The sequence below is a fragment of the Myodes glareolus genome, chromosome 26 (genome assembly GCF_982192425.1).
Source record: "Myodes glareolus chromosome 26, mMyoGla1.1, whole genome shotgun sequence".
NCBI lineage: Eukaryota > Metazoa > Chordata > Mammalia > Rodentia > Cricetidae > Myodes > Myodes glareolus.
In genome coordinates, this window is record NC_142051.1 from 12472851 (window position 1) to 12497641 (window position 24791).

At 48.7% G+C, this 24791-nt stretch overlaps 2 protein-coding genes across 3 annotated transcripts; one reads left to right on the top strand and one right to left on the bottom strand.

Annotated features, from left to right (window-relative positions):
• Positions 1-28: 28 nt before the first annotated feature.
• On the top strand, positions 29-18882 carry Gls2 (glutaminase 2). 2 transcript variants are annotated; one of them, XM_048418306.3, is made up of 18 exons: positions 29-427; positions 7801-7900; positions 8279-8400; positions 8923-9052; positions 9654-9733; positions 10174-10337; positions 10535-10593; positions 12795-12827; positions 13106-13164; positions 13697-13763; positions 13901-13951; positions 14095-14271; positions 16055-16186; positions 16470-16562; positions 16729-16790; positions 17491-17567; positions 18015-18078; positions 18212-18882. In XM_048418306.3, exons 1-18 carry the CDS (start codon positions 264-266, stop codon positions 18366-18368), a joined length of 1791 nt encoding a protein of 596 aa, XP_048274263.1. In that variant the 5' UTR covers positions 29-263; the 3' UTR covers positions 18369-18882. The 2 variants fall into 2 exon arrangements, with proteins under 2 accessions (XP_048274263.1, XP_048274264.1); XM_048418307.3 differs by lacking the exon at positions 29-427 and adding an exon at positions 446-668.
• On the bottom strand, positions 18851-20849 carry Spryd4 (SPRY domain containing 4). Its single transcript, XM_048418316.3, has 2 exons — positions 20724-20849; positions 18851-20372 (listed from the first exon to the last, which is right to left on the bottom strand). Exons 1-2 carry the CDS (start codon positions 20806-20808, stop codon positions 19834-19836), a joined length of 624 nt encoding a protein of 207 aa, XP_048274273.1. The 5' UTR covers positions 20809-20849; the 3' UTR covers positions 18851-19833.
• Positions 20850-24791: the final 3942 nt, after the last annotated feature.

A 24791-nucleotide genomic window follows, 5' to 3' on the forward strand; every position in this document is an offset into this window, starting at 1 on the left:
CCGCTGCTCACCGGTGGCCGCTGCACTCCTGGCTGGGGGCGACCAGGGCGATGGGTGCACCTGCAGGATCGGAGTCGCCACGGGACTGGCCCCTCCCCTGGTGCCAACCCCACCCACCCAACTGGTCCTTTTCCTCCCTGGCTCGGCTGGCCGCCGGACTGTTCCCCCACTCCTAGGCTCGCCCGTCACTCTTCCGCCCCTCCCTCCTCGCCACCGCTCGCACGTCTGGAGCGCCCGGGCACAGCGGGTGGCGCGCCGGGGGCATGCGCTGCATGAGGGTTCTGCAGAACGCGCTGAGCCGCGCCGGCAGCCACCGCCGGCGGGGAGGCTGGGGTCACCCGAGCCGGGGCTCGCTCCTAGGCGGGGGCGTCCGGTACCACTTCAGTGAGGCCGCGCCGCACGGCCACCAGCAGCAGCACACGGATCAGTAAGGCTCGCGGGACAGGGGCAGGGGACAGGCTGGCTCCCACTCCCACTGTCGTTCTCGCTAGCTCCCTGGGAGTGCCCTTGCCCAGAGAGCGCATCTCGTCTCCTCTCCGAGCTCACTAGCCTGCGATGCCTTTTCCTTTAGATGTGGGGATTTGGGTCTGCCGCGCTCGGGCGGCCAGGTGCCGTCCGCCCGGGAGGGCGTTTGGGCAGGTCGGTCTTCGAGATGATGCCTGTCCAAGGTGCGTACTTAATGGGAAACGCGGATGGGCGCCAAATGTTGCCTGGTGCACACCTGCCCATCCGCATCCTCTTTCTTCTCTGGTCCTGGAATTTTAGGGAAGATCGTGGGTATGGAACAGCTCCCTGTCCCAGGTCAAAGTGCACTTGAGTCTGTCTGTGTGGTGTTTCTTGTTTCTGCGTTTCGTCAGTGGGTAATGTGTGGTGCGCGTCATTTCTGATGCGCACGTTCTGTGCGTATGTGTGTCCGGCGTGTTTTTGTAGCACAGCGTAGCTGTAGAATATCCTACATGCAGGCAAAACACTCATACCAAGTTTCCAACTTGATCGTTGAATGTGTTGATTTTTCCTAAATGAGGAAAAGCGTGAGACACAGGTTTTTCCAAACCAGAGAGAGTCAGAGCTATTATGTTGCTCTGTCTCCCTGAATTGGAGAGTTTTTTCCTTTGGGGACCATCTTCAACCCAGAAAGTCGACCGCCCTCCCCGCCCCCATTCCCCTCCCCACTGCCCAGGCAGCAGGGTTGACAGTATTGGAGAGTGATGGGCCCTGGGAGTGTGACACTACGAGGGGGTTCTGTGTTGGGAGGGTAAAGGAAGTCAGCAAAAAGGAATACCTTGTAATTAAGATTATTTTAAAATACTTAGTTTAGGGCCTGAGAGGTGGCCTGGTCGTTTAGAGTACTTGTTCCTCTGGTAGAGGACCTGGGTCTGATTTCCCGCACCCACGTGATGGCTCAGAACCATCCGTAACTCCCAGGCTTTCGTGTGTGTGCGCATTCATACAATAAAATAAATCTTTTAAAGCCAGGCTGTGGTGGCACACACCTTTAGTTCCAGCACTCAGGAGGTAGAGGCAGGCAGATCTCTGAGTTCAATGCCAGCCTAGTCTACAGAGTGAGTTCAGATAGTCAGGAATGTTGCACAGAGGAACCCTGTCTCGAAAAACAAAACAAAATCTTTTTAAAACACTTAAAAATAAAATTCCTACCACCAGGTGTGGTAGTGTACACCTGTGTTGGTGGTGGTGTTGCTTTTCAAGACAAGGTTTCTTTGTAGTCCTGGCTGTCCTGGAACTCGCTCTGTGGACCAGGCTGGCCTCTAACTCAGATGTTCACCTGCCTCTGCCTCCCAAATGCTGCTGGGATTAAAGGTGTGCACCACCACCGCCTGACTTTATGAAGCTTTTGTTATTGCTGTTTTTAATTTTTAATTAATTAATTATTATTATTTTGCTGTGTATGGGTTTTTATGGTACTCGTGTCTGTGTACTGCATTCATGCCTGGTCAGAGGAGAGTGTTGGATCACCTGGAAATAGAGTTATAGATGGGTATGAGTCACCATGTGGATGATAGGAATTGAACCCAGGTCCTCTGCAAGAACAGGTGCTCTTGACCACCGAGCCATGGCTTCAGCCCTGAAGCACCTGATACTCTTGGAGAGGGCCCAGGTTCAGTTCCCAGCATAGCTCTCAGGGCACCAGGCCCGGCATGATGGTGCACAAATTTAGTCCCAGCACTCAGGAGGCAGAGGCAGGTAGATCTCTGTAAGTTTAGGCCAGCCTGATCTACAGAATGAGTTCCAGGACAGCCAGAGCTGCAAATAGTTAATTCTGTGATATATCCATATATAGGTTATATATGTACGTGTATATGCATATATTTAACAAGTGTAGAATTATAATATTTTCTTTGGTGAGCTATATTTTGCACATATGAGTTTTATTTTTCATTAATTGATTTTTAACTATCGCATGTGTGTGAGTACCAGTGAGCCTCGCGCTCATGTGGTCAGTGGGTAACTAGAGTTGGTTCCTTCCTTCCACCTTTACGTGGCTTCTCAGGTCTCCAGGGCTGCAGGCGAGCAGTGCTTCCTGCTAGTTGTCTTGTTCACCCTGTATTCAGTTTTTTAAATGGCTTTTTACAGTTTTAGGCTTATTTTGTGTGTATAGATATTTTGCCAGTATGTATGTCTGTGGGAGGCCAGGAGAGGACGTCAGATCCCCTGGAGAGCGGTCCTACGGATGATGGAAATTGAACCTGGAACCCAGTAATTTTTTTTTTTTGAAACAGTCTCAGATAGCCTAAGTTGGCCTCACACTCTATAAAGGGGAGACCTTGAACTTGCCTCCACCACCGGAGAGCTAGGATTACACAGAACCTCTTTTTCGTTTTGGAGACAGGGCTCTAGTGGTAGTGTTGCCTGGCCTGGAACTTCTTTGTAGACCTAGTTGGCCTGGGACCTTCCTTGATCCGGTCTCTGCCTCCCAAGACCTATGGAGTTATGAGGCTATGTTCCCGTACTGGACAAGTCTTCCCACAATGCAGTGGGCATCCGAGAATATGTTACTTTGTACATCTGCAGGCACATTTCCAGAAGTCAGCTTGTTGAGTGAAGGAGCTGTAAAGGATCTGACTCTTCTTGCCTGCCTGGTTGTCTGGTTTGGACACAGTTGGATACTGTGTTTCTCAGGACTAGGAATGGAGCGCTGTCCTAGGACTCTTACCTGGAGTGCCTCAGGCTACAAGTTTGACCCCAGCACCACACAGGAAAACAAAGATAGGTTTTTTGTTTGTTTGTTTGTTTGTTTGTTTGTTTGTTTTGCTTGCGTTTTTTCCAAGACAAGCTTTCTCTGTGTAACCTTGACTGTCCTCGAACTGCTCTGTAGCCACAACTGGCGTCAAACTCACAGAGATCTGCCTGCTTCTGCCTCCAGAGTACTGGGATTAAATCATGAGCCACCATGCCCAGCTCAAAAGTAGTTCTTTTAGCCAGGTATGGTGGCTCACATCTTTAATTCCAGCACTTGGGAGGTGGAGGTAGGTGGATCTCTGGGAGTTAGAGGCCAGACTGGTCTACAGATTGAATTCCAGGACAGTCAAGGCTACACAGAGAAACCCTATCTTGAAAAACAAACAAACAATTTTAAGCCTGACTTAGTGGTGTGTGACTGTGGAGTTCTTGCACTGGGGAAGTAGTGCAGGATCAGACTCTACTACATTTCAAGTTCAAATGCAGCAGGGGCTGGATGGAACCACCTTAAAAATCATTTTTGTGAGCCAAGCCAGGGCATGCCTTTAGTCCCAGCACTTGGGAGGCAGACACAGTTGGATCCCTGAATTCGAGAGCAGCCTGGCCTACAAAGTGAATTCCAGGATAGCCAGGCCACACAGAGAAGCCCTATCTCAAAAAGAAGAAAGAAATAAAAGGTTTTCTAAGTATGATAATATTAAGAGGAGAACTTTTAACGACCAGGAGGTCTTTGGAGCAGAGGTTCTCAATCTTCCTAACATTGCGACCCTTTAATACAGTTCCTCACATGGTGACCCCCAACCAGAAAGTTTCTCTTTTTTCTTTCTTTCTTTTTTTTTAGTTTTGTTTTTTTGGTTTTTTGAGACAGGATTTAGCTGTAGCTTTGTAACCTGTCCTGGAGCTAGGTCTTGTAGACCAGCTGGTCTCAAACTCACAGAGATTCACCTGCTTCTGCCTCCCGAGTGCTGGGATTAAAGGTGTGTGCCACCACCGCCCGGCATTGAAAATTTCTTTCATTGCTCCTCTGTAACTATAATTTTGCTACTATTATTAATCATAAAGTAAATATCTGTGTTTTCCTTATTTATTTATTCTTTCATATATTACATCCCAACCACAGTTTCCACTCCTCCCAGTCCTCCCTACACGTCTCTTCTCCCCCAGATCCACTCCTCCTCTCTTTCCCTTCAGAGAAGGGCAGGCCCCTGAGGGACATCAGCCAAATGTGCCATAACAAGTTACAATAAGACCAGACACCTCTCCTCATATCAAGGCTGGGCAAGGCAACCCAGTAGGAGGAAACAGTTTCCAAAAGTAGGCAAAAGGGTGATTTTTTTTCTAGTTCCATCCATTTGGCTGCAATGATGTTATTTTTTCAAACAGCTGAGTAATACTCCGTTGTGCAAATGTACCACATTTCCTTTATTCATTCTTCAGTTGAGGGACATTTAGATGACTTCCAGTTTTGGGCTATTATGAATAAAGTTGTTATGAATATAATTGAGCAAGTGTCCTTGTGGTAGGATGGAACATCCTTTGGATATATGCCCAGGTGTGGAATAGCTGGGTATTGAGGTAGATCAATACCCAATTTTCTGAGAAACTGCCATACTGATTTCCAAAGTGGCTGTACATGTTTGCACTCCCACCACAGTGGAGGAGTGGTTCCCCTTGCTCCACATCCTCTCCAGCATGAGCTGTCACTTGTATGTTTTTTGATATTAGTCATTCTGACAGGTGTAAGAATGAATCTAAGTCATTTTGATTTGTATTTTCCTGATGGTTAAAGATGTTGAATATTTTGTGAAGTGTTTCTCAGCCATTTGAGATTCCTCTGTTGAGAACTCTCTATTTAGATCTGTACCCCATTTTTAATTGGATTATTTGGTTTGTTTGTGTCTAGTTTCTTGAGTTCTTTATATATTTAGGGTATTAGCCCTCTGTCAGATATGGAGTTGGTGAAAATCTCTGCCCATTTTGTAAGCAGCCATTTTGTCCTATTGATGGTGTTCTCTGCCTTACAGAAGCTTTCCAGTTTCATGAGGTCCCATGTATTAATTGTTGATCTTAGAGCCCACACTATTGGTGTTCTGTTCAGGAAATTGTCTCCTGTGCCCATTCAAGGCTATTTCCTACTTTCTCTTCTATGTATCTAGTATCTATGTATCTTCAGTGTATCTAGATTTCTGTTGAGGTCTTTGATCCACTTGGACTTGAGTTTTGTGCAGGGTGATAGATATGGATCTATTTGCATTCTTCTACATGCTGACATCCAGTTATGCCAGCACCACTTGTTGAAGATGCCTTATTTTTATCCATTGTATATATCTGTCTTATTTATCAAAAATTAGGTATCTGTAGGTGTGTGGATTTACATCTGGGATGTCAGTTCAATTCCATTGATCAACCTGTCTGTTTTTATGCCAATACCATGCAGTTTTTATTACTGTAGCTCTGTAGTACAGTTTGAAATCAGGGATGGTGATACTTCCAGAAGTTTGCTTTTTCTTTCTTTTTTGGACAGGATTGTTCTAGTTATCCTGGGTTTTTGTTGTTTCATATGAAGTTGAGTATTGTTTTTTTCAAGGTCTGTAAAAAAAACATGTTAGAATTTTGATGGGGATTGTTGAACCTGTGGATTGCTTTTGGTAAGATGGCCATTTTTACTATGTTTATCCTACAGATCCATGAGCATGAGAGATCTTTCCATCTTCTGAATATCTGTGTTCTGAATATCTAATTCCAATGGACTTATGTGACCTCTGGGAAAGGGTGGTTTGACACCAAAGGGGTCACGACCTACAGGTTAAGAACGACTGCTTTAGATATTTAGAAGCTTTATACCAGTGGGAGAGACCTTTGGGGTCTAAGGGCCTTCCTAGTAATGCAAGTTGGTCGTTATTATTGAAGACCCGTGTGTTTTAGGCCCTTGGCTCAGTCTAGGGAGAGAAAGATGAGCAGCACTGGTTTATAGGGACAGCCCAGGAGGTGCATGGTCAACGTGTGGACAACAGCAGCCAGCATTCCCGCATCTGCAATCCGAAGGGCAGCGTGCACAGCATCAGAGTGCTGTCTCATTCTGTTGGAGTCAGAACGAGAGGCCCTGAGGCCGAACTCGCAGCTAGGTCCTGGTTCGTTACTGGCCCACAGGATGACTTGGAGCTGGTAAATAAAGCAGTTTTACTGTAAAGGAGAAAGAAGGAAAAGACAGAAGAGAATGGAATAAAAGGAATTTAATCTGTAGGCACTGAAAGGTTTGTGGTTTTTGTTTGTTTTTGAGACAGAGTCTCTCTGTGTAGCTCTGGCTGTTCTGGAACTCCCTCTGTAGATCAGACTGGCCTCAAACTCACAGAAATCCACCTGCCTCTGCCTCCCAAGTGCTGGGATTAAAGGTATGTGCCACCATGCCTGGATGGCACTGATATTTTTGTTTTAATCCTTATTTTTATTTCTGTTTATTGGGGAGGGTTACCCATGAAGGCCAGAAGAAGGCATTTAATCCCCTAAAGAAACTGGCAGTTGTGAGCCAACCCACCCAGCGTGAGTGCTGGAGAGGGAACGCAGGTCTTCTGCGGGATAACAGGTGCTCTTAACTGTTGAGACATTCTCCAGCCATTTGTTTCTGGTTTGCACATGGTCTCGGGTAGCCCAGGCTGGCCTCAGACTGAGGACGACCCTAAACTCCTGATCCTCCTGCCTCCACCTCCCATGTTTTAGGATTACAGGAATATGTCACCTCACCCTGTTTGTATGACAGGTGTTTGTTTGTTTGTTTGTTTGCTTGTTTGTTTTGAGACAGGGTTCCTTTGTGCACCCCTGGCTGTCCTAGACCTACTGTGTAAACCAGGCTGGTCTACACCTTCAACTCAGGGATCCGCCTGCCCCTACCTCCTGAGTGCTGGGATTTAAGGCTAAAGGCATGCACTACCATGCCCAGCTTTAGGGTTTTGAGTGGAAAATTGTTAAGTTTCAGAATGACAGCTGGCATGGAGGGCAGGGGAGTATTGTAGCAAATGACAGACAGGCAGGAAGCTGATGATTGGCTTACTTTCCATCAGTTGTCATGGAGCGTGGGCTTGAGCCTTACACCACCTGTGTAAAGTAGGCATTCCTACTTCGTCTCATAGATAAGGAGAAGCAGGCTAGCAAGAGTAATTGAGCTGCCTAAGTCCCACAGCAGTGAAGGAGCAAAGCAGGGCTCTTTCCAGGACACTATACAACACAGGAGAAAGAGGGTGGATTTGAGAGAAAAAATGAAGATGAAATTGTCCAGTGTTGAGACCAACTCAGTATAGACACAAAATGTGGGAAGAATCAAAACAGTTCTGCATTGCAGCTTGGCATCCAGGTGTGTATTCATGTACCAGCCTCTCATGGGAAACGTGAGCAGAGACAACTCTTGCTGGATGCATTCAGTTTTCAGGGTGTGTGGGACATCTGGAAGTGGAATTATCTAGAAGACAGCTTGAAATGAAGGTCTGAAAGTTCAAAGCTTTGAAAAGAAAGCTGGAGAGTAGGATTCACATCTCGTGCCGGAGGTGGAGTTAGGAGGAGACGGAGCATCCTCAGGCCCCTGCCTTCCCATCTCTTCCCCCCAAACAGTGATGCGTCAAACAGCGGCATGCTGCCTCGCCTTGGTGACCTGCTCTTCTACACCATTGCTGAGGGACAGGAACGAATCCCCATCCACAAGTTCACTACTGTAAGTGGCTGTCTGCCTATCCAGAGAACCCTGACTCTTAGAGGCCCTGGAACATGAGAAAAGGCTGGTTGACAAAGTTTAGGTTAGCTAATGGGTTGCTATGTGAACATTGAAAAATACAGAGGGTTAATGTCTGCCTGGGCTAATGAGCCAATGCCACCGTCCTTCCCCTAAGTCCAGATGATAACACTTCTCATGAAAAGTGACAAGAGACTTATTAACCTCTAAGGCTGCTCCAGGCCCTTTGCTTAGTTCCCAAACCCATGTTCCACCGATTGTAGTAGTTAGCGTTGGGTGATCTGGGGATCTATTGGGAAAGACTGAGGAATAGATTGCTGTCCTTGGCTAACCTTACCAGGCCTCTTCTTTCCCCCAAAGGCCCTGAAGGCCACTGGACTACAGACGTCAGACCCGCGGCTCCAGGACTGCATGAGCAAGATGCAGCGCATGGTCCAAGAGTCCAACAATGGTGGCCTCTTGGACCGAGATCTCTTCCAAAAGTGAGAGCCCCAGAAATGAGCATTGCCCCCCAGAACTGTTCTATAGGAAGAAGAGTCTTGGGAATTAAGGAGTTCAATTCTTCATTTTGTTTTACTTATAATATAAGCAATACATACTCATTATGAAAAATAATACAGAAATTTTCTTTTCTACTCAGTCCTAGCCCCTTTCCCAGATGTTAACAGATTAGTGAGTGTGTTCTAGAAAATGCCCTGTGTGCTCACATACACGTATGGCTGTATATATTAGGACTTCTCAATGCTAAAGCCCATAGGCTATGCTTTTTCTGATTTTAGTATTTTTCTCATAATGTCTCAGGATGTCTTCTTACGTCTTTAGAACCCCTCATTTTGGAGGTTAGGGAATTAAACCTCGTGAGATAAAAAGTCACACAGCTGTTAGTCCGAAACCAGATGAACGCTTACAACCCTGTTGATCCCCAGCTTGGTGGCTCCCCAGCTTGGTGGCTCCCATGCCTGCTGTATCTCCCAGCCCCTAACACACTCGTATCTGGGACCCAGGTGTGTGAGCAGCAACATTGTGCTCCTGACTCAGGCATTCCGAAAGAAATTTGTCATCCCTGACTTCGAGGAGTTCACGGGCCATGTGGATCGCATCTTTGAGGATGCCAAAGAGCTCACTGGAGGCAAAGTGAGGGCCGGGGAATGAGGGAGGGGCGGGGACTCTGGGCTCAACACACATTGTCTCTCAGAGACTTTCTGGGGCTGGGGGTTCGGTGATACAGGATGAGAAGTGGAACCTCTAGAAACAAGGATATGGTTTCATGTGCTTCTATGTGTGATTCTAATAGCATGTGGCAAGACCTTAGGTTTTTGTGGACATGGATGGCAGAAGACAGGCTTCGTGGCCCAGGCCTATAATCCCAGTTCTCAGGAGGTTAGGGCAGAATCAGAAGTTTGAGGTCAGCTTGGATTCTTTAGGGAGACCCTGTCTCAAAATAAAGATATTCAGTCAAGTCTTCAAGATTTACAGGGAGTGGACCTGAAAACCCAGCCCTAGAATTGTCAGTTTTTAATGTTCCATGGGCTTTCCTGCTATCCCGCCGTGGTTTGGACTACAGAGAGGTAGGGTTGCCAGGGACTGAAGGCCTGGGCGCTTCTAGAAGCAGTGTACAAAAGGACCATCTGCTGTAGGTGACAGAATATTAGCTTCTACCAGCTTCTGACCCTGCACACAGCTGCACTGTTCTCTGTTCTCACCTCTCTCCCCTTCTCTACCTATTCATGCCCAGGTGGCAGCCTACATCCCTCAGCTGGCCAAGTCAAACCCAGACCTTTGGGGTGTCTCCCTGTGCACTGTGGATGGTCAGCGGTAAGATCCTGGGTGACGCTGGGCTGGGCCTTGTGATGCGCGCCTTTAATCCCAGCACCTGGACGGCAAAGGCAGGAGGATCTCTGAGTTCAAGGCCAGTCTGGTGTGCAGAGCGAGTTCTGGGACAGCCAGGGCTCTGCAGAGAGACCCCGCCACGAAAACAAACAAGGGAGCTGGAGAGCTGACTCAGTTATTATGAGCACTGGCAGTTCTTCCAGAGGACCCAAGTTCAATTCCCAGCACCCACATGGCAATTCACAACTGTCTGTAACTCCAGTTTCTGTGTACCAGACACCCTCGTACATGCAGACAAAACACCAATGCACATAAATAAAAATTAAACAAGCAAACACCAAGAGATGCTGGGTGAGAAGGAGGTGCTGAAGGGCGCAGGCGCAGAACAAAGCCCAGCCCCTTTTATGGACCCTCTCTTTCTCCAGGCACTCTGTGGGCCACACGAAGATCCCGTTCTGCCTGCAGTCCTGTGTCAAGCCCCTCACTTATGCCATCTCTGTGAGCACCTTAGGCACTGACTACGTGCACAAGTTTGTGGGCAAGGAACCCAGCGGTCTGCGCTATAACAAACTGTCCCTCAACGAGGAAGGTGAGCATCTCCAGGGTACACACTTACGTCCGTCCGCCTTTCCCTTACCCTGCAGCTCTCTTCTCTCGTTCGTTCTTCTTTGCCTTTTCTCTCATCCAGGTGGGAGCCAGACCCAACCCCGGTGAGCTTCAGAATGGGAGCGCTATAAAGCAGGCTTTTGTTAGTGGCCAACAAGACTCTGGTTTGTGTTTCCCCAGGAATCCCCCATAACCCCATGGTTAATGCCGGTGCCATCGTCGTCAGCTCCTTGATCAAGGTCAGTACAGGTCTGACCCTGTGAAAGGTAATAGTCTCCCATCCCCTTATTCCTGCATCCTTATCTATTCATCTCTCCAGGAAGACGGGCGGGGTACTGGGTCCCTTGAGGGTTAATAAGAGGCATGGAAAAGTACAACGGGAAGCCAGATGTTATACGCTATGGATATTAGTAAGAGCTAGCACATCATTTCCCTAGTCCTCCCTGCCCCCACCTATAGCTCTGCAGCCCAGAGCTCTGACCATTACAGAAGTGAGCAGGTCGTGACCCCTGCCTAGGACCAACAGCCAGATGCCAAAGGCAGGGGGAGGACAACACCATCAGGCATTGATTGGCCACTCCTGGGTGAGAGACGCACTGAGAAAAGGGTGAATGGCCAGTTCAGGGCAGTTATTCACGTCACCTGGAACTGTGAGCTGGCCTTGAGCAAGGGGTGTCAGGCAGGCCCTTCAGCTGCAGCTCTCCCAGGGCTTGAGCAAGAACCTGGGAGCAGCGTGGGCAGCAACACCATGGGGCCAATCACAACCCCTCCTGAGGAAGGTGGTGTTAGGAACCCTTCCCCCTAGGAGCTCAGGTGTCAGAGTCCCGGGAGTGTTGACTCTATAGCTGACATATGCAGGAAGCGATGAATCTGGGGCAGGGACCGAGGCAAATGTGCCCGACTGTTCCATGACAGTTTTGTCTGCAGCCCCGGCTTTGGGGTCTGTCTCGTCTAAATCAGCGTGGTGAACCTGACTCACAGCTAACCTGACTTCAGCGTCAGAGCTGGGGATGAAGCTCATTAGTAGAACAGTTGCCCCCACAGTCTGTGGAGACCCTCGGTTCAATCTCTGGCACTGCTAAAAAGAAATGATTTTTGTTTCATTTATCAATATAGCTGGAGGAAGGGATGTAGCTCAGTGGCACAGCATTTGACCAACATACCTGAGTCCTAGTTTCAATTCTGGTAATAGAAGAAAATCATTTATCAATGTAATTGAGTATTAACAGACATCCCATTTCTGTCCCCGAGGGTATGGGAGTCGGGTACAGGGTAGAGTAAGGCTATAGAATGGGGTGTAAGGAATGTGAGTGGGGGCTGGGTGGTGGCGGTACACACTTTTAATCCCAACACTCAGGAGACAGAGGCAGGCAGATCTCTTGAGTTCAAGGCTCCGAGGTCTACAAAGCAAGTTCCAGGACAGCCAGGGCTACACGGAAAAACCCTCTCTTGGAAAAGAGAGAGTTGGACAATGGTAACACATACCTGTAATGCCAGAACTTGGGAAGTACAGGTAGAAAATCAGAAATTCAAGGCTAGTCTGGGATACATGAGACCTTTACTAAAAAATAAATAAAATGGATGGTGGTGGTGAGGGATAGGGTCAGATTGGAGACAGGGATGAGGGCTTGAGATTGAGGCTAGAAAGTCAGGCAGTGGTGGCACACACCTTTAATCCCAGCACTTGGGAGGCAGAGGCAGGTGGGTCTCTGTGAGTTTGAGGCCAGCCTGGTCTACAACAGCTAGTTCCAGGACAGGCTCCAAAGCTACAGTGAAACCCTGTCTCGAAAATCTAGAAATTGGAGATGAGGCTGAGGATGGGGGAGGCTGCAGGGAGGTGAGGCTGGGGAGGGATGAGGCAGGGGATGGGGGAGGCTGCGGGGAGGTGAGGCTAGGGAGGGATGAGGTGGGAGAGGAGTGAAACTGGGGATAGAGGAAGCTGATGTATGTAGTGAGGTTATCTGAGTTCTCATTCCTTGATAATTTAAATTTTTGTTTGTTTGTTTGTTTTTTTGAGGCAAGATCTTTCTGTGTACCGCAAACTACCCTTGAAATCTTTCAGTAATCCTCCCACCTCAGCCTCCAAAGTGCTGGGAATACAGGCATGCGTCACCAAACTGGTCAATAGTTACTAGACATAGACCTGCAGGCAGAAAGGTCTCAGCTAGTTAAACAACAAGGATCACGCGCCTATAACATCAGCTACTCAGAGACCAGAGGAACACAGGGCCACGACTAACTCACAGACCCGCCTGGACATCACAGGCTTGTCTCAGAAGCAGCAAAAGACACTGTAAAATGTAATGTTCCCAGTAGCAAGGCTAGCCTAACATGTCAGCTCCACAATGCCCTTGTCTGCATCCGTCTAGGCCTGGAATACTGAAATACTGATTGCTCTCTCTCTCTCTCTCTCTCTCTCTCTCTCTCTCTCTCTCTGCAGATGGACTGCAACAAAGCAGAGAAATTTGATTTTGTAAGTTCCTTGCACGCAACGTCTTGCTGCCTTTCCCAGGGCATGCTGTCTTCTACAGCTGCCTCTGGTGCCTGGCTTAAGCCAACGGTTTCACCAACCCAGAGTAGAAGCGGTACCTCCAGAGGAGAGGGGCCACTGGCTTCAGCCTCTCAAGATCCCTGCTCTCCTGGGCAAAGCTGGGACGAGGACGGAGGGGTTCAGAGGGGCTTGCCAGCCTGAGCCGTGTTTTCTAGGGCTCTGTAGTCAGAAGGCATCACTCTGCCCCGCTTCCCTTCCAGGTTCTGCAGTATCTGAACAAGATGGCTGGGAATGAATTCATGGGGTTCAGCAATGCCACGTAAGGCTCTGTTTAGAGGACTGGCTGAGTGCACTGTACTGTTGTGTATGTGTACGCATGGTGGGGCAGGTAAAGAGGGAGGGAAAAGAGAACAGATACTCTCTTAGGAAGGAACTCAAGCAGGGGTAGGGGGTTGGCCTCCCAGCTTCCTCAGGGCCCCTTTATTGACATCCATTTGCTTGGAGAGATAGCGACACACTTCGATCTGCGAGTAATGAGAAAAGCAGTGTGAGAGTTTGTGCCTGAGCCCTGGTTAAGACTCAAAGCTGAAAACCGTGCCAGATTTCCTAGACAGAATGGCTAGACAGCTTTGGGTGGGTTTGTTTGGTCTGTTTACATTTTACCACAAAGCTACTACACTAGGTGTTTGCTCAGGTTCACAAGTTCCCACTAATATTCTGTGAGACGCTACAAAGGGGCTGATTCAGTTTGACACGGCGATAGAGTACTGTACCCCAGGAAAGGCAGGGTCCCCCCTTCTCCCTCTTCCCGCCTCTTCAGCTTCAAACGCTAAATTTGGTACTTGCTTCAGATTCCAGTCAGAGAAGGAAACTGGGGATCGGAATTATGCCATTGGCTATTACCTCAAGGAAAAAAAGGTAACCGGGAGAGGCCAGCAGAGAAGCCCCTGGGGATTCTGGTGTCAGGCCAGGGCCGGAGGGGTTGGAGATGGTGTGCGAATCTGGCTTGTAAAATCATGTCCTGAAGAAACCGCTTCCCCCTGCTCTTCCTGCAGTGCTTCCCCAAGGGAGTGGACATGATGGCCGCCCTCGACCTCTATTTCCAGGTACACAGACACTCCCAGGGCCAAGGGGACCCTTCTCTCTGGTGGGCCTGTCAGATGTGCCGAAAGCTCTGGATGTCAAGAACATCACTCTTGGTTGCTGTGCTCATGCCGACACTGCCCTTTGACCCCTCTCGTTTCCATAGCTGTGTTCTGTGGAGGTCAACTGCGAATCCGGCAGCGTCATGGCAGCCACTCTTGCCAACGGCGGCATCTGCCCCATCACCGGCGAGAGCGTCCTGAGTGCTGAAGCCGTGCGGAACACCCTCAGCCTCATGCATTCCTGTGGCATGTATGACTTCTCTGGCCAGTTCGCCTTCCATGTGAGTGTCCCCAGCTCTGCTGTCCATCTGCCATGGTCCCAGGGCCAAGGAGAGAAGGTGGGGTGAAGCTTACCCCTGCCTCCTTCACACACATCTAGCCACGCTAAAAATCCTTAGGGAAATTTGCCAAACACATCACATTCCTCAAATATATAGACCCTTTACATAGCTGACTCCCATCTTAGACGTCACTTTCAAGGAGAGGCATGGTTCATTTGTTTGTAGCCTTAGACTCACAGTGATCCTCCTGCCTCAACCTCTCAAGTACTGGAACTACAGCAATGCACTTTCACACCTGGCCTTTTTTCTTGTTTGATTTGGTATTGAGGATCAAACTAGGCCTTAACCATGGTAGGGAAGTGCCGTGCCACCAAACTGCATCCCAGCCAGTGCCATACTGTGCCACCAAACTGCATCCCCAGCCAGTGCCATGCCACGGAACTGCATCCCCAGCCAGTGCCGTGTAACTGAACTGCTTCCCCAGACCCTGGAGACGTTTCTGATTGTGTCAAACAGAACCACCTCCACCTCTGTTCAGGGCACCCTAGTCCGTTTCTTCCCCGTGTTTGCTTTAATTATTTTATCTATTTTTAAAGATTTGTTTTTTATTATGGGGGAGTATGTACAGACTATGCCCACTGAGGCTAGAAGTATTGGGGGACCCCCGCAAAAGCTGGAGTTTCAGCTGATTGTGAGCCTGCCAGTTTTGGTGATTAGAACTGAACGTGAGTTTTTTTGCAAGAAGAGTGCAGGCTCTCAATTACTGAGCCACCTCTCCAGGTCTTCCCCACTGCCCTTTTTAAAATAATTTGTTTTTTTTAAATCCCAGCACTTGGGAGGCAGAGGCAGGCAGATCTCTGTGAGTTCAAGACCAACCTGGTCTACAGAACAAGTTCAGGACAACCAGGGATGCATGGAGAACCCTTGTCTCAAAAAATATGCTTTTTTAAAATTTACTTTTAAGTTATGTATATGGGTGTTTTACCTGCATGTATGTCTGTAAATCATGTACATACAGTGCTCACACAGGCCAGAAGAGGGCATAGGATCTCCTGGAACTGGAGTTAGAGACAGTTATGAGCTGCCATGCCGTTGCTGAGAACCAAACCCTGACCTTCTGAAAGAGCAGCCAGTGCTCTTAACCACTGAGCCATCTTTCCTGTCCCCAGGTCCCATTTTTAAATTTTAAAAATGTATTTATCATCAGTGTATGCGTGGTGGTGCATGTGTGGAGGTCAGAGGGCAACGTTGTGCAGTTTTTTCCTCTCTGTACACCTTGGTGGGCTCTGAGGCTCAAACGCAGTTGCTAGACTTGTACAGGAAACCTTCCCTTTTGCCTGATAAGCCACCTCGCGAGCCCCGATTTCCTCTTTGCCTATCTCCTACCACCACAGTAAAGGTTGAATGAGAGGCGGTCTCCTGGGGCTAGAAAGATGGCTGGGTATTTAAGAGTATTTGCTGCTTTGGGAGAGGACCATCTGGAACTCTAGTTCCAGGGAGCTCACCACTGCCCTCTTCTGGCTTCCTCGGGCATTAGGCACACATGTGGTGCACATACATACACTCATACATGGAAAATTAAAATAAGTAAAAATCCTTTTTTAAAGGGAGGGCTGGGGACCCCTTCCTAGTTGGAGCACCACCCGCAGCAGAGTGCTGTTTGTGTCTTAGCAAGCATTTCCTGCTGCACTGATGCATGGTAGGAGAAGACAGCAGTCAGGCAAGCTAAAGCGCAGAGACGTTGTCCATGCTGTCACTTAGACCTGCCCACCTTGTTCCTCAGGTGGGTCTGCCAGCCAAGTCAGCCGTGTCTGGAGCCATCCTCCTGGTTGTGCCCAATGTCATGGGGATGATGTGTCTGTCACCTCCATTAGACAAGCTGGGGAACAGCCAAAGGGGCATCAACTTCTGCCAGGTAAAGTGTTCTGCGTTTAATACTGTTAAAGAATAAATTAATGAACCAGGTGTGGTGCCGCATGCCTTAAACCCCAGCACTCGGGTGGCGGAGAACTCTGTGAGTTGGAGGCCAGCCTGGTCTACAGAGAAAGTTCCAGGACAGCCTGGTCAACACACAAAAACCTTGTCTCAAAATATAAACAAAAAAGAATAAATTAGTGGTAGCCACTATAGTTAAAGCAATTTGGGCTCCTAGAAAGAGCAAGGGATCAGTAAGCAATTCCTTTGGCTTCTACCTCTAGAAGCTGGTCTCTCTCTTTAACTTCCACAACTACGACAATCTGCGGCACTGTACGCGGAAGTTAGACCCACGGCGAGAAGGAGGAGAAGTCAGGGTAAGGAAAACCCCGGGCAGCCTAAAGGGTATCTCAAAACAAAACATCCCGTGACACTTCAGCCAGGTCCTTGGTGAAGCGTCCATGGAGAGGGTCACGGGTAGGGGTGGACATGGGTAGATTCAAAGCCACAGTTAATCCCAGACGGGTACAATGTATGTTTCAGAACAAGACCGTGGTGAACCTGTTATTTGCTGCATATAGTGGAGATGTCTCAGCTCTCCGAAGGTAATTCTACTGTGACTAAATAAATGTGATGAGACACTCTGGGTTAGATATCTTATTAGGGACTCGGCATAGCAAACTGCTGAATGCTTCAGTTTTAGGGTTAGAGCGGACACGCTGCAATTTAGATGAGTGCATGACTGTTTGTGTGTGTGTATGTGTGTGTGTGAGCGTTCATGCACCTGTTTGTGCAGCTGCACATTTGTGGGTGTGTGTGCATGTGGCAGCCAGAGGACACCTTCAGGTGTCAGTCCTCAGGGGCCACCCACCTTGCTTTTTGAGACAGTCTCTCACTGGCCTTGAGCTCACCAAATCAAGCCCCCTGACTTCCTTGTCTGTTTCCCACCCAGTCTGAATACAGGCGAGTGTTACTATGCCTGGTTTGTGTGTGTGTGTTAATGTGGGTTGTGTGAATCAAACTCGGGTCTCAGTTCCTCGGCTTCCCCAGAAAGCACTGTACTGACCATCTCTAGCCTTAGGGATTGGTCTGTTGCTTTAAAATCACAGTGCCTGCCTTAGGTTAAGAATTTAGCTACAGCAGGCACTGTGATTGCCTTGGGAATGACAAGCTTTGTCCTTGGAAGTGGGGACTCTGCCTCAAATGGATGACCAGCATGAATCCGGCCAGTCCGGCCCCACTTCAGAGGCTAACTAGAGATTCTAGACCCATGTGGGTAACCCGAGCTGCTCTCCATCCCCTCAGGTTTGCTCTGTCAGCCATGGATATGGAGCAGAAAGACTATGATTCCCGCACAGCCCTGCATGTTGCTGCAGCTGAAGGTATTTAAACGGTTATAGAGGGGGCTGGCGAGATGACTCAGTGGTTAAGAGCACTGCCTGCTCTTCAAAGGTCCTGAGTTCAGTTCCCAGCATTCACACGGTGGCTCAGAGCCATCTGTAATGAGATCTGGTGCCCTCTTCTGGCAGGCATACACACAGATGGAACACTGTATAAATAAATAAATCTTAATAATAATAATAAAGGGGTAAAGAGGAAGAGCAGTGTGTGAGGCCTTCTTTTCCACCAGGCATACCCCTATCATTGTGCTCTCAAAGGGCACAGCCAGTTTTGCCTACAGGCACCTCAGCTGACAGACTAACTAGATGCTGGCAAGGAGGAAATGTCAGGGACCTCCTCTCCTCTGGCACCGACTCCATCTACCCAGGGTCCCCCAAAGTGGTCAGGCCCCACCTGGGCACTCATTTCCCTTCTGTCCCCATTCCTAGGACACATTGAAGTTGTCAAATTTCTGATCGAGGCTTGCAAAGTGAATCCTTTCGTCAAGGACAGGTGAGTAGGGTTAGTGGGAACGGGAAGGCGGGTAACCCCACTTCTCCACTGCCCTGCAGTCACCATGCACAGACAAACAACTATGGCACGCTCTGTGTCTTCTTTGCCTAACCGTGATCCTTGTTCCTCACAGGTGGGGCAACATTCCCCTGGATGATGCTGTGCAATTCAACCACTTAGAGGTGGTCAAACTGCTTCAAGACTACCATGACTCCTACATGCTCTCTGAGACTCAGGCCGAGGCAGCGGCTGAGACCCTGTCCAAAGAGAACTTAGAAAGCATGGTGTAAGCACGGGCCAGGGGTAGTCCCTGCTCAAGAAAAAGCATGAGCTGGCCATACATTTAATGCACAGCCACCAAAATTACAGCTGGAAGCTGCTTCAGTGGGGATCAACACAGCCATTCGGTGACACAGGCCAGTGTTTTCTGTGAGAACAAAACCCTCCACCCCCCAGTAAACAGCACACAGAAGCACCTCTGTGAACACCTGCAGTAGAAGCTATCCATAGACACCTCAAGGTATAGTTCAATGGCTTCATCCACTCAAAAGTAGCCCAGGTCTTTACCCAGGTCCCCTGTTCCTCTCTGAAGAAGTTACTATGAGAACAAGATACTTCCTTGGAGAGGCTGTAGCCAACAGGCATATGTATCTGCCACAGAGTAAGAGAAGCAGGCAGAGTCAAAGCGCCTGGCCCAGAAATCTGCAGAGATCTGTCCCCTTAGCAGGACATGCTGCCACCACTGACAGCGATTTTATAGACAGAGAACGTATTTTGTGTTGAAATAAACTTTTAATTACTTGATTTTTTTCCCCTAAATCTAGTCTCTTTCTCCCCTAAAGATATCCAATTTCATCACCATCATTGGTAATAGAATAAGACAGAACCATGGGGTCAGACAAAGTATATACAAACAATATATATTCCACACACATATCCACCTATTCCACCAGGTTTCCCTCAACCCCAAATACTGCTTTAAGTATACTCTGTGGCCAAGTGAGATGGGAGTTTTGGGTCTGAACGGGCTCCAGAATGGGTTGTGTAAACTCGCTCTTCTCTCTGGAGCTTCCAACTGCGGCAGATAATGCAGCTGGAACTTCTCAAAGATAGAGTTTCTGGCACTACAGCCCTGCATGTCCCCCGAGTGTCTCTTCCCCTTTGGTCACAGCTGTAACTGGCACAGTGGTTCTGACACACTGGCTGGGTATCAGAGGTGGCAGGCAAAGACAGATGACGCAGTGTGTGGAGAGCAGCATCTGCCTGGCGCTGACGTCTGTGGCGCTGACCTGGTCAATACAGCAACGAGGGAGCCAGAACCCAAGACTCAGGTGCATCAGAGAAAAGGCCACCACTCCTCCAGCCAGAGGTAGAAAGCATTTACTCTGGAGAATCTGGTGAACCCCCCAAAACAAGTTACATGTGGGTAAGGGAAGGAGAGGTAGTGGCTGAAAGAGGACCCCGGGACTGAACAGTCTAAGACACCTGGGCACAAAATAGAGGGCCCCAAGGAAGCAGCTGGAGGAGAAGATCACCCGGTGCCCTGGGAAACTGGCAGTAATGCGAGGGCAAAGTTTGGCTGTAAACCTAGCTTCCGCGGAGTAGGGACCGGAGGAAGAGGCCTCAACTATTGCACAAAGGGTCCCGACTGAATTGTGAGGGCTACCAGTCGCTTGAGACAAATAAAACAGCTCTAGACCCTTTGAACAGAAAGCCGATTGTGAGCATGATTAAGGGACTTAGGTAACGGCCACATTAGAGACCTTTGGGCACTTCTAGTCCTGAGTGGGTTAGCAGCTCTCCATCCCAGAGAGCAAAAGCCGGCGTCACTGGGCCCCGGAAATCTGTCTGTAGCGTGTAGACTACAGAGATCTGACTCACATCCACCAGGCTCAGCTTCTTTGCCTCATAGTCCAGCAGCAACCCCACTTTGTCTGGATGCCCAATCCCCTCAATTGGGGCTTTCTCGTTGGCCAACATGCTGTGCCACTTGCGCTGGGCATAGGAGAACACCCAGGAGCGATCATCAGCCCCGACGCAGCTATCCCGGGATATGTCCACATCTGCCACTCCTATCCGGAACTGCTGAGACCGCTTCACCGTCACCTCCCAGTAGTGTCTGCCACTGGTGATTGTGCTGTCTGCGAGCACCACTGCCCACTCCCGGAAGCGCTCCACATTCAGGGCCACCCTGGTGGGTTCCAATCCCACCAAGCCGTATTTGACACCCGTGTCGCCTTTGAAGAGTGCCAGGCTGCTGTGGGCAGTTTTTTCTTCCAGTTTGAAACTGATGCCTGAGGGCAAAGCAAAAAAAAAAAAAAAAGGAATGGGGGTAGTGACAGGTTAGAACCTAGGGCTGGTTTTAATCTGAAGCAGTCAGGCGATGATGGGAAAACGGGAAAAGTCAAATGTTAAGATGGAAAGAGTAGCGATGTGGCTTTAGTATAGCAGTCCCGGGAGCCGCAAATCACGGCCGTGGGATGAGGGAAGTCACCGACTGGTGCCCCAAGTTTGAAATCTTGCTAGACTAAGGCAGACTTGGTGGGGGGGCGGGAGTGGAGACGAGGAATGGAGTTCTCTGAGCGCGCTCTGGGAATAAAACGTTAGCTACTTTGGCGTGAAAGAATAACAAGAAAGAACGCTACCTCTCCGGGCTTCCCCGGCAGGAACCCCCCATCGCTTGGCTCCCCAGCGGTACAAGTTCCAGCAACGTGCAAAGGGCAGCGCCATCTTGTGCCCCAGAAGCACAGGGCACGCCCCCTGGCGGCAGACCGACCAATGGCTGGCCTGCGTTCGGAGCACGTGGTGCGAGCGCGCCTGCGTCTGCCCTGCCGTGCGGTTTGTGGTCTGGGTAGGCTGTGCCCAGTTTCCTTACTGAGAAACTATATAGGTCATGTCTCGCCTAAGTAGGACCTCCAGAGAGACGTCGTAACCAGAGTCTGTCGTGTGTTTGATTGGTTTTGAGACAGGGTCTTCTGTAGCCCGGGCTGACCTGGAAGTCACTCTGTAGAGCAGGCTGGCCTCGATCTCATAGAAACCCGCCTGCTTCTGCCTCCACCACCGCCCGGCATAAATAGTTTAAGCCGAGGTAGCGGCGCACACTTTTAACCCCAGGACTAGGGAGGCCGAGGCAAAGGAGTCTCTGTGAGTTTGAGACCAGCCTGGTCTACAGAGCGAGTTCCAGGACTGCCAAAGCTACACAGTGAGACGCTGTCTCGACCCCCCACCCCCTCCAGATGCACACACATAGACACACACAGTTAAAAAAAAAAAAAAAAAAAAGCTTAAATTTCACTTTTGACAGACTGTCTACTATATGCTCACTGTTTTCATGTCTTTTGTCTTTGCTGGCCTCAAACTCTAGATCCTCCTGTCTTAACTTCCCAAGTGCCAGGGTATACTCATTTTTTCTATTACTACCACTATTTATTATTATTAGTAGTAGTAGAGATAGGGTCTCACTATTCACAGAGGTCGGATTGTCTCTGCCTCCCGAGTGCCGGAATTACCAACATTGTGCTCATTATTTTTTAAAGTATGAAAGAATTTGGAGGGGATTCTTATTTATTTTTGAAGTGTAGTGACTCATTCTCTCCACCAGAGTTCAGTCAGGCAGTAGCTTTTTCATCCACGTAATGGGAGAGGTACAGCTTGTTGACCTTTTTTCTAATTACAAAGCTGCTTTTAATACTTTAAGGTGTGCCCCTAGGAATAAAAAACCGGGAAAGGGTAACCTCACCTTCAGGAGTGGCCCAGGAGGAGATAGATACCTGAGGGGAAGGAAGCTTGAAAGAGACCACCTGCAGACTCGGTGAAAGGAAAGCCATAGATGTTGGGACTTGTGAGCGCATCTGGGAGAAACGGCAGCGTGGTGGGACTGGCTCCGGGCACATAGGAAAAGGGCAAGAGGGTTGATCACAAAGCCACTAAGATGCTTGGGGGGTTCCTTCTCTTTTTCTTTCCTCTGCTTCGTCTGCGCGACCGCCTGCCCATCATCGGGTCGCTTTCCCTTAACCAGGTCCCTCTGCTCCTTATTCACGGCGAGCTCACGCTTGGTTAACGCGGTCCTGGCAGGTCCTACCAATCGCTCCTTCTGGTTTGTTGACTTTTCAATTCTAGGAGCAAAAATGGTGAGGGAAATCCTGCCCTGCTTTGCTAATGCTTTGGATTTGGGTAGTAATGAGAGAACTGTTTCCGAACTGGGTCTCTTCCCTTCCCTCCCCTCTCCTCCCCTTTCCCCCTTCCCTCCCTTCCCCTCTCCTCTCTCCTCCCCTCCCCTTTTTTCTTTCCTTTCTCCTCATCCTCTCCTCTCTGTTTTTATCAAGACCACTGGTCTGTATCCCTAGGCCTTTATACATATGTTTTGTTTTGTTTTGTTTGTTTGTTTGTTTGTTTGTTTTAATTTGGAGACAAGGTCTCACTAAGTTGGCCGTGGCACTCACATTGCAGCCTGGGGCAGTATTTGAACTCTGGGTCCTCCTGGCACAGCCTCCCGAGTATCTGGGATTATTAAGTCTGTACTGCCAGGCTTGGATATACCTCCATTATTTTATACTCATTCAGGGAATAGCTTTACCTGTCATTTCTTATTTTATTTTTACCATCAAATAAACTTACCTTCATAATTCAGATGATTTATCTGCCTTATTGTTTTCGTTGTTTCATTTTGGTTTTGTTTTTTTCAAGACAGGGTCTCTTGGGGTAGCCCTGGCTGTCCTGGAACTAGCTTTGTAGACCAGGCTGGCCACGAACTCAGAGATCTGCCTGCCTCTGCCTCCCGAGTGCTGGGATTAAAGGCATGCACCACCACTGCCCGGTGCATCAAGCAATCAATTCTTAATATTTACGAGCATCCTAATGGGTAAAAGATAGAATTTTTCCTGAGTGAGAGGGCAAGGCATTTTGGGTAGGGTGGGAGCTTAAGTTAAAGCACTGGGTTAGAAACAGAATGGAGGACTTCATCAGGAGCATGGTATCTTCAGAGTGTGGAGCTGAGAAGATGGGAGGATAGTTGAAAAGTTGGGGCTGAATCATAAATAGTGGCATATGTTACGAGAGAATTTAAACCACTCTTCCAGATATTCAGGAGCTGTTTAAGACAACACAAAATGACAAACTGACCTCTCATGCAAAGGTAAAGTTGAAACATGAATGGAGAGGATGAGACACCAGAGAAGCAGGGTCCTAGGCCAACAGAGATCTTCGAGGAGACACAAACTGACCCAGCCACGTGAGAGGTGGGTAATTAGGTGGGGAAGGAATGAAAGGTTTGTAATTAGCTGAGTTTAGGGAAGCGGCATTTGATGTCTACGGTACGACCACATGAAAATGTTCTATGGTTGTGAGGACGTCACTTTATTTATTCTTTGGTAAGTCCGTACTTGTGGATGATGTGTCTCGATACTGTGCACTCCAGACTGCCCTCCTGTTCCTCCCAAGCACTCTCAACTTGCCATCCTCCCTGTTTCATCTCTTCCTCCTTCTCCTCCTCTCCTTTTATGACCCTCTGAGTACCACTGCTGCCGGTTGAACCGCTAACTGACCTTGTTGGCCTGGTCTTGTGTAGGTAACCATAGCTGCAGGAAGTGTGTGAGTTCAAAGACTATGTCCTGTCCAGAAGATGGCACAGCTCCCGTTCAGGTTCTCTTGCTCTTGCTCTCTGCCTCCTCTGCCATGAGAGTCCCTGGACTCTGACTAGAGTGAGTATTGTACCCTTGGCATGTCCTTTTTTCAAGACAACAATAGAACTTTCCCTCACAGGTTCTTTTACTTCCCCCGGCATGGGTTTTTTTAAAAATAAAGATTATATATTTATTATGTATACTGTGTTCTGTCTGCATGTATGCCTTGGTACCAGATCTCATTCTAGATGGTTGTGAGCCACCATGTGGTTGCTGGGAATTGAACTCAGGACCTCTGGAAGAGCAGCCAGTGGTCTTAACCTCTCAGCCATCTCTCCAACCTGCAGTCATGGGCTTTTGCCCTGGTTTACAGTACTAGGCATGACTTTGCTCCTGTGAAGCAGGCCTCAAATCCAATCCCAAAGTAGTTGGTTGCCCCACACATTCATGCCACTGTTGCACCAGAGGGCCTGGTAGGTCTGTATTGCTTCTTGCAGGGCTCACCAATAGATAGCACCATCGATGGCTTGTCTCTGGCATAGCATCTTGGGCGCTGTGACATCTAACCAGTAGGAGGAAGTTTTCAGGTCAGTTCTGCTAGGTTTCTCTGTGTCCTTCCACTGAAGTGTTCAGCAATAGAGGCTTACCAGTTAGTCTGGTAGACAGCTAAAGCAATGACAATAGATTGGGTTCTTTGGGGGCCTCAGGGCCTCGCTGATCAATTGCTGATGGGAGACCATGGACAAGATTTTCATGTGATAACGCAAGCCTTCTGGAAAAGCACTGTCCACCCAAGCATGGTGCCTATGCTCAACACACCCTCCAGTTATTCATTTTATTTTACTTTTGTTTGTTTTGAGACAGGGTTTCTCTGTGTAGCCCTGGCTGCCTTGGAACTTGCTGGCTTTGAATCCAGAGATCCTCCTGCCTCTGCTTCCTGAGTGCTAGGATTAAAGTTGTGTGCCTGACTTTTATTTTATTATTTTTTAAGATTTATTTATTTGTTATGTATACAGTGTTCTGTCTGCATGCATGCCTGCAGATCAGAAGAGGGCATCAGATCTCATTCTAGATGGTTGTGAGCCACCATGT